The 7,989-nt window shown below is 52.1% G+C and overlaps 3 protein-coding genes across 6 annotated transcripts in view; 2 read left to right on the top strand and 1 right to left on the bottom strand.

Moving 5' to 3' along the window:
• The first annotated feature begins 28 nt into the window (after window positions 1-28).
• PABPN1L (PABPN1 like, cytoplasmic) lies at window positions 29-3,478 on the top strand. 2 transcript variants are annotated; one of them, XM_015874417.1, is made up of 8 exons: window positions 29-138; window positions 570-744; window positions 1,052-1,160; window positions 1,546-1,610; window positions 1,761-1,867; window positions 2,068-2,155; window positions 2,245-2,390; window positions 2,492-3,478. In XM_015874417.1, exons 1-8 carry the CDS (start codon window positions 119-121, stop codon window positions 2,529-2,531), a joined length of 750 nt encoding a protein of 249 aa, XP_015729903.1. In that variant the 5' UTR covers window positions 29-118; the 3' UTR covers window positions 2,532-3,478. The 2 variants fall into 2 exon arrangements, with proteins under 2 accessions (XP_015729903.1, XP_015729905.1); XM_015874419.2 differs by lacking the exon at window positions 29-138 and adding an exon at window positions 263-451.
• Window positions 3,479-4,612: 1,134 nt separating this feature from the next.
• TRAPPC2L (trafficking protein particle complex 2 like) lies at window positions 4,613-7,269 on the bottom strand. The gene is made up of 5 exons (XM_015874349.2): window positions 7,156-7,269; window positions 6,393-6,565; window positions 5,617-5,704; window positions 5,431-5,510; window positions 4,613-4,779 (listed from the first exon to the last, which is right to left on the bottom strand). The coding sequence occupies exons 1-5, from the start codon at window positions 7,186-7,188 to the stop codon at window positions 4,734-4,736; spliced, it is 420 nt and encodes a 139-aa protein (XP_015729835.1). The 5' UTR covers window positions 7,189-7,269; the 3' UTR covers window positions 4,613-4,733.
• The window catches only part of GALNS (galactosamine (N-acetyl)-6-sulfatase), a 41,850-nt gene continuing 41,093 nt past the window's right edge, over window positions 7,233-7,989 (top strand). For 2 of the 3 annotated variants that reach the window (XR_004308714.1, XM_015874345.2), the window contains exon 1: window positions 7,233-7,367. Coding sequence is in view for 2 of the 3 variants with exons in the window: in XM_015874345.2 (XP_015729831.1) it covers window positions 7,266-7,367 (102 nt within the window). In the remaining variant the exon portion in view is untranslated. The remainder of the gene's footprint in view (window positions 7,368-7,989) is intronic. The other variant, XM_032447165.1, reaches the window with a different exon arrangement.

Genomic DNA, 7,989 nt, shown 5'->3' with positions numbered 1-7,989 from the left:
CAAGGGGCGTGTCCCTGGGGCCCTGCTGTGATTGGCTGCTGATGTATGAAAGTGGCGCGCTGGCGGGGAAAGAGCACGTGGCGGCGGGAGGTCGGCGGCTCTGCGCTCAGAAAGCAGAATGTTTGCGGGCAAGGCGAGGTGGGTCCGCGTGGGGACACGGCTGGGGGGGCACTGCGGCTTCCCAGAGCCGAGGGCTCTTCCCTGAGTGTGAGGCTGTGGGCTTGTTCTTATTGGGTTGGGGCTGCATGTCCTACTGTTTGTCCTGTGCTGCCCTGCCACCCCTGGGACTGGTGTTTGGCCCCGTCCTTTTGACTCAAAGGAAGCTCCCTTCTGCAGATTCCTGAGCTGGGCAGTGACAGTGAAGCAGAGAGCTCTTGGTGGTGCTCAGTGCTGCAGCTGTGGGCTTCTGTTGCAAGCCTACCTGCAGAATCAAGGACAAACAGCTTTGGAGGTGGTTGTTTTTCCTTCTGCTGGAAGCACCCTTAAGCTTTGCTCGGTTAACATCCTGCTTTTGTTTCCTTGTTAAATGGCTGTTTGTTGAGTTACTTCTCGCCCCTCTTCCTGCCCAGCCCTCTTTTCTTGGACTCCTCTGGGATCTGGTGGCAGGACCCAGCATCCATGGCAGCAGGGGAGGCGTCCTGGGATGTGCCGGAGGCGGCAGCTGTGCAGAGGGCTGCAGATGATGACTCAGACCACAGCCACCCAGACGAGGACAGCTTGGAGGAGCTGGGTGTGCAGGACCCTGTGAGTATCTGGCTAAATTTGAGGTCAGTTCTCCCCTTTTCTATATGGGAATAGGAAACCTCCTGCATCTGTGGTTCCCTCTGGCAGTTCTGCTGCTGGGGCACCTCTGTTGCAGCACTGCTTTGTGGGCAAGCACAAGGAAGGAAATGTTAACAGGTTTTTCTCCCTAGTGGAGCTGGGAGCTGAACTCCCCTTTACTTGAAGCTGTTGTCCCCTGTCCCCAGCCTGGGAGCCCATTGCTGCAGCACAGGGTGGGGAGTGGGTCTGTACCACGTGCTGCTTGCATGAGCTGTGCTTTGAGTTTCAGGAGTTGGAGGCCATCAAAGCCAGAGTGCGGGAGATGGAAGAGGAGGATAAGAGGCTGAAGGAGCTGCAGCTGGAGGCTGAGAGCTGCCTCCTCATGGGCTCAGAGGCAGGTATGGGCTGTCCCTGGGTGCTGTTGTGTTCCCCAGGAGCATGGGGTGTCAGTGGGGCTGGGGTGTGCTGCTGTGTCCCTATGGGCAGCCCCACACCAGCTGGGACCAGGCATATAATGTGGGGGAGGGAGAAGGTGCCAGGCACAGTGTGGTGCTGTCACGTGTCTTATCCACCTCCCACCTGAGATGCAGCAGATTAATTAATTTCAATTAGGTAATTGAGTTGAGCACCTTCAGGTGCTGGGAAGAAGTTGCCCTGTGTTATTCTCATGCAAGGAGAGGTGGGGCAACAGGTGGAGGAGGCAGCTGAAGTGTGGGGCTGGGGATGCCCAGCCTGTCCCCCTCTGCAGGGCTCCCTGTGACAGCGCAGCCTCCATCTCTGCAGGTCTGTTCCACAGGATGACTGAGGGGAAGGTGGAGGCTGACCAACGATCCATCTATGTGGGCAATGTAAGTAAAGGCTGTAGAACGGGGCCCAGCCTGCTGCTCCTTGCCTGGCAGGTGTGTGCCACGATCCCCAGCGAGGGCTCCTGGCCACTGCCTGGCAAGAAACTGGCTACTCCCAAACCCAATGGGACACAATGAGGGTTATGGCTGCAGGTGGACTACGGGGGCACAGCAGAGGAGCTGGAATCTCACTTCAACAGCTGTGGACGGATCAACCGCGTGACCATCCTCTGCGACAAGTTCTCAGGGCATCCCAAAGGGTCAGTGCTGGGTGGTGCATCCTGTGGCACTGCAGGGACAGAGAGCTTTTGCTTTCTGAAAAGAAGGAAGACATGGCTGGAGTGTTTGCAATGGCAGGGATTTATTGTCCCCTGGGGGGGCTGGATGTACCCTGGGGGTGGGGATGGTGCTTTTCCTGGTGCTGGGCAGCATCCCCTGTGCTCTGCTCTGTTTCTGGCAGGTACGCATACATTGAGTTTGAGCAGAAGAGCTCTGTGAAGGCAGCGGTGGAGTTGGACGAAAGCATATTCAGGGGCCGTGTCATTAAGGTCAGAGCTGAGCAAAGCCCTGGGGGTGTGCAGCCATCCATCCCAGCCCTACGGCACAGAGCTGATGCTGAGCCCCCATTGCTTTCCAGGTGCTGCCCAAGAGAACCAACATGCCGGGTATCAGCAGCACGGACCGTGGCGGCCGCCGGGGCCGCTTCCAAGCCCGGGGAGGGCTGATCCCACGCTGGGGGTACTACGGGGGGCAGCCCCTGAGGCTGCGGGGGAGGACTTACAGGTGAGGAGCTCTAAATTAGCTGGTGGGGCTGAACAAGTGGCCGTGCTTTTGGGCTGCTGAGAAATGTCCCTGAGCTCTAATGTGGTTCTGTTCTCACCCAGGGGTCGAGCCAGGCTGCTGCCTTGGTATTTCCCATACTAGAAAGAAGAAAGACTGTGCTGCCCTGGAGATGCCAATGGGACTGAAGAGATGGGATTGGAGAGATTTAAAAACAAACAAATGCCTACCCAAGCCAAAAAAAAGATTAATTTTTAAATGCCATCTGCCTGCCCTGGGGATTACTGGTGGCAGCCGAGTGCTGTGCAGCTGGAGCTGGGCGCGAGGGGGAAGACTGGATCTGCTCTGCTGGCATCCTGGGAGCCATCTCCTTATCTTAGGGCTTGTTTTTAAAGGGGAAACTCTGTGTTAAAAAAGGCAGGCTGGGAGACCACCATTACAATGTGAAGATCTGCGTCGCAATCTGTTTTATTATGGAATTCTCATGCTAATCTTTCAGGATCCTTGGTTAGGTTTCTTCTAGCCTGGATGAACCGACTCCTAAAGCAGCTTTTCACAGCTCAGGGCACTGCCAGACTAAAAGTCCCACAGAGTTTTGTTTTCCTTAGGACTTCAGGATATACCTATGTCTGCTTTAAGGCTCAGAGCCTGAACTCTTGTGTTGGTTTTGTGCTTGGTCCATTGTGGGCTGTGCTGCTGAGGCTGGCCTTGGTTTCTCAGTCTGAGAGACCCTTGGGCTCAGGCTACGAAAGTGGCTTCTTCAAGGGCTCTGAGCTTTCCTTTAGTAGGTTTGTTAATTATAGAGGCTTAATTTGTTTTAATAAAAAACTACTTTGGAGTGTCTGGATTGCTTTGTGATGAGTTGAGGAATAGGAAATGCTGAACTCTTGTCTCTGTGAGTGAGAGGAGTGAAGGCTTTTAAAGGAAACTAACAGCATAGCAGGGTACCGCTGTGCCTTGGTTAGATGGTGGGAGGGGGTGTGGATGCTTTCATCTCCCATTATTTCAGATAAAATAATGTTAATTAAATGGATTTAAGTTGTTTAATGTCACTTATTTTAAAAATAAATGATCCTGCTGTGTGAACTTCATCTGCTGTGAGACCATGATGGCTGTGTGTTGATGCTCTGTGTTGATGCTCTGTGCTGACCTGGCTCTCTCCAGGTTTCTTGTATCCTTTGGAACTGTGTGGGGTTGTTTTTCTTCCCCTCCTTGCATTTCTAACTGACCAGGTGCTTTTTTTAGCCCTTTCTATATAAATAGCTGCTCTTTGATTTGGTGTTCTTTAATTAGAACAGCTTGGAGCTGTGGGGGGGAGGAGATGCTAATAGATTAGATTGGGATGGGCCATGCAGCTGTGTGCAATCCTGATGTCTTGATATCTCTTGGCATGGATTGATCCCATACCTGTGCTCCCCAACCTGGACCAGCAGCTTTGCTGTGTGTGCACTGCTGTGTGTACCCATCCTGTTTCACTGAGCTGCAAAGCGTTAACAGCAAATGCTGTCAAATCCTGGTCCCCCATGTGTCTCCCCCAGAAGGTGAGATGAGTGCAGGGCTCAAGCAGGTTCAAGGTGCTGTTTTGAGTCCAGCTGTTCGCTCTGTCTGCCAGAGTGTTCTCAGGTGTGTCAGCACTGTTTGTGCTTATAGAGACCTGGAGCCTTCAGCTGAATTGTGCTGGTTTCTCTTTCCAAGAACTCCTGGAGTACACACAGATCTGAGTGTTCCCAGTAAGGAAAAATCAGGGCAAGGAGACCAAGTATGTTTGAAATAAGTGTTGCTTCTCGTGTTCCTGACACAGCAGCGAAGGGGGCTGGCAAACAGCTAAAGGGCTGCTGTGCTCCTTTGCATCAGAGTTAGTGCTCTCAAGCACCAGCACTACTGAGGAGCAGTGGCACTATCTGTGCCTCTCAGCTGACTGCGATCTAGGCTGACCCTAATAATAATAATCTCTTAGCTGTCTCTTGTGCAGCTGTGCTTGCTCTAATCACAAGCACAGTGGGAACTGCTGTCTCTCCACATAAAGCCCAATTTATGCAGAAACATCTGAGTTGCACAGGAGCACAGCTGCGTGCATTTCTGCAGGGAACAAGCCTCATCTGATGCTGCTGACCTTCCTGAAGGAAGAGCTGGTTCTTGCACGCTATATGAAGGCACAAGAGAAGCAGAACAGCGATTTCTGTGCTGTATCAGGTTTGCAGGAGTAGTAGAGGCACAGGCAGAGCTTGCAGGTGTCAGGTTTATTTTACATAGACTCAAAATATTACACAAGGAAAACAATATATACATCACACTGTGGGCACGCTCCTGTACACAGGGAATGACTGGATCAGGCTGGGCTGAGCTTCAGCACACCTGCATCATCATGGAGTTCACCATATTATCAAAAGCCCTAGGGAGGGAAATAACAAAGCATTGGAGGAAGCTGCTACTTCTGCACACCACATCTCGAAACAATACTGGTAGCTAGCAATTCTTATTGGATAATGAGCTGGCTTTCCTGGGGCTGAATGCATGGTTTCACTCTAGCTACAGCATGTTCCTTTGAGTGAATAATGACTTTAGTTAAACTGAAGTAAGGGCTGGTCTGCTCCTGGCTGTTTTCTTGCCTAAGAAATAGTAATTCACAACATTATTCACACTTCTGGGAGATTTCAGTTTAGAAACAGGGAGCAGCAGTATCCCCCACAAGAGAAGTGATGTGTGTGGAAGATCTCAGCCATCTTTATTCAAGGATAAACCCTGGACAACTGCAGTTGTTTGTTTCTCTGTATCTACAGGGAACTTCTTCTATCCCAAAGACACCTTCTTCTTCCTGAGTTACAGTTTCTAACACCAGTGCTGAGGTGGGAGGGAGCTGGTTCAACTGAACTTCTCCTGGGGCTATCAAGAGTTTCCTGTTATGTGGTAATGACCCAAAGACAACACAGCTGTTTTCCATCGTAAGTGGTTACAGCACATACAGCCATATGGGTTCTGTTCCCTGTCCTGCTGCATCACAGATACAAGTCCCAGAGATGACAGAGGTGGTCAGTCCGCTTACCTGGAATGGATACGGTCTCCTGGGTTATAAAAGGGGTTGCACATGATGTCTGTATAGGAATTATGCAGTTTTCGGAACATCTGAAAAGGGATTGTGGTTTAATTAATCTTTTCTTACTTCTCAGCACTTTATGAATAAGCAGAAGAAAGGCTGATACAGCAAATGGTGCTGATCTCCTGCACTTACACTGCGGATCTCGTTGTCCCGAAGTGCTGTGTTTGAAGAATCCACCACCATAACAAACTTCACCTTTGAGTTTGTCACGTAGCCGTATCTGTGCAGCCGTTAAGGATTGTGTCATGGAGGCCAGCAAAGCAACTCAAACAGGACTGGAACACACTCAAAATGAGAAAACATAGGGTTCTTTCTGCACTCATCACATAATTACAACTAGATGAGATAAGACACCAGGTTGCTCCCCTTTCTCCCTGACTGCTGCTACTTTTGGTAGCTCCAGGTCAAGCTTGCTCCTATGCTGGCCAGCAATGCATGCATTGCACTTCAGAAGCAGTCTCCCATTAGTTGCTTTGTATTACTTTCTTCTTAAGAGCTGTTTAAGTGACCCACCTTATCTATTGTCATTTATCATGCTGCAGTCAGAGACCTGGAGATCCTCTGATATAATTGTGATCCAGGAATTAATGACTGGTTTATTAAAGCCCATAAATGAGGTCTGTTAAAGCAGGAGTCAGAAACAGAATGCTCAAAAGGTCAACTTTGTGACTGAAAAACACTGGGATGGCTGCTGAATTGACCAAACCCAACCCTCTATGTGACAAACTGGGTTGCAAACAAGTCCGTGCACCTCCTGCTGATGACTTTAATGTGGCACCAAATGGGAAGAGAGGTTTCCATTGCAAGGAAGGCTATTAAATACACTTGGGCACAGTTGTGGTGAATGTCAAATACTGACAACTACGAAGATACAGGGTGAGCACACCACTCAGACATTACAAAGATACACTTTGTAGTCTTCAGTTGGGTAGAGCAGCCCTAAATAGAGCTCCCTCTGATCTACCATAGCTTTGCCCATGGCAGAGATCTTCTCATCCACGACGTCCAGGGAAGTGTGCACAGTGTAGTGGAACTTGAGCTCGTTTTCTGTGGGAACACTCCGGATGTACAGGGGGTAGTTCTGTGCAGGATGAGTAATTATGTTAAAATAGGGCCTCGTTCAGCTCCTCTAATCAATGGCTGACGCTACTGGAGGGCTTTCACACTAAGACTGTCTTGCAGCCAAAGCCAGCCCGGCCCTTTTACATCGCTCCAGGCTGCACCCATAGGGACCGACCCACAGGGACTGACCCATAGGAGGGACTGGCCCACAGGGACCGACCCACAGGGACTGACCTACAGGGACTGATCCATAGGGGCTGACCCACAGGGGCCGACCCACAGGGGCCGACCCATAGGGACTGACCCACAGGGACTGATCTATAGGGACTGACCCACAGGGACTGACCCACAGGGACTGATCCACTGGGACCGATCCTTAGAGACTGACCCATAGGGACCGACCCACAGGGACTGATCTACAGGGACTGACCCCCACCCCCATCCCTCTCCCCCTCCCCATCTCTCTCCCCGTCCCCATCACCCTTGCTCCCAACTCACAACACGACCCTGCTTTCCAGCCCTACACACACCCCTCAGCCCACACCCTGTCCCCTCTCCCTCCTCCATCCCCTCATACCCCCCCCCAGCCCATCCCGGCCTCGCCCCCACCTCCTTAGCGATCACCGCAATGCACACCGCCATCTTGTCCCCGCCCACGTCACGTGGAGGGGAGAGGCGATCACGTGCCGCGGTCACGTGAGGCGCTGCCGGCGTTCATCATGGCGGTTGCCATGGGGAGGGCGGTGCTGGTTCCCTTATGGCTGTGCTGGGCTCTAGGCCGCACCGCGCCACCCAACGTGGTTCTGCTGCTTATGGACGACGTGAGTGCGGGCCGGGGGGCTTTGCTTGGGGGGTACTTGGGTCTATGGGGTGTTCCGTGCCTCCCACCCCACAGTGGAGGCCTGTTGTGGGCCTGGGCTGGGTTGTGTGTGGGGCAGAGGGGCCTATGGCTCTATAGGACGGACAGGGGCAGCCAGGGGGGCTGGTGCTGGTCCTTAAAGAGCTGGTTCAATAGGGCTCAGGGTGTTGGATGGTGGGTCAATAGGGCTGGATGGTTCAATAGGGCTGGATGGTTCAATAGGGCTGGATGGTTCAATAGGGCTGGATGGTTCAATAGGGCTGGATGGTTCAATAGGGCTGGATGGTTCAATAGGGCTGGATGGTTCAATAGGGCTGGATGGTTCAATAGGGCTGGATGGTTCAATAGGGCTGGATGGAGCTGGGGCTGTGGGGTGAGCAGGAACCTGCTGGGTTGGTGGAGGATGGGACCCTCAGGAGTCCTATGGGAAGTTGGTTTGACTCAGGACTTAAGCAGGGCTGTGGCCTGACCCCCACTTTGCTTGTGTGTATCCCATGAGTGCAGGGTTGGGGTCTTTAACTGGTTCAGCAGGTTGGGTCCTTTACCCTCCTGCTGGCTTATAATGGATGTTCCCTTCAAGCATT

This window comes from Coturnix japonica, chromosome 11, assembly GCF_001577835.2.
Source record: "Coturnix japonica isolate 7356 chromosome 11, Coturnix japonica 2.1, whole genome shotgun sequence".
Taxonomy (NCBI): domain Eukaryota; kingdom Metazoa; phylum Chordata; class Aves; order Galliformes; family Phasianidae; genus Coturnix; species Coturnix japonica.
The sequence above is the reverse complement of the archived record's forward strand: the minus strand, read 5'-3'. Positions and strand labels throughout refer to the sequence as shown.

What these genes read in the sequence shown, in the direction of transcription:
- PABPN1L (XM_015874417.1), top strand. Translation starts at nt 119, where the DNA reads ATGTTTGCGGGCAAGGCGAG. An exon ending in AGCTGGGTGTGCAGGACCCT is followed by an intron (nt 745 to 1,051) that starts GTGAGTATCTGG and finishes TTTGAGTTTCAG; the next exon opens with GAGTTGGAGGCCATCAAAGC. An exon ending in TCAGGGGCCGTGTCATTAAG is followed by an intron (nt 2,156 to 2,244) that starts GTCAGAGCTGAG and finishes ATTGCTTTCCAG; the next exon opens with GTGCTGCCCAAGAGAACCAA.
- TRAPPC2L (XM_015874349.2), bottom strand. Translation starts at nt 7,188, where the DNA reads ATGGCGGTGTGCATTGCGGTGATCGCTAAGGAG. An exon ending in TTGCGGTGATCGCTAAGGAG is followed by an intron (nt 6,566 to 7,155) that starts GTGGGGGCGAGG and finishes CATCCTGCACAG; the next exon opens with AACTACCCCCTGTACATCCG. An exon ending in GGAGACCGTATCCATTCCAG is followed by an intron (nt 4,780 to 5,430) that starts GTAAGCGGACTG and finishes TTCCCTCCCTAG; the next exon opens with GGCTTTTGATAATATGGTGA.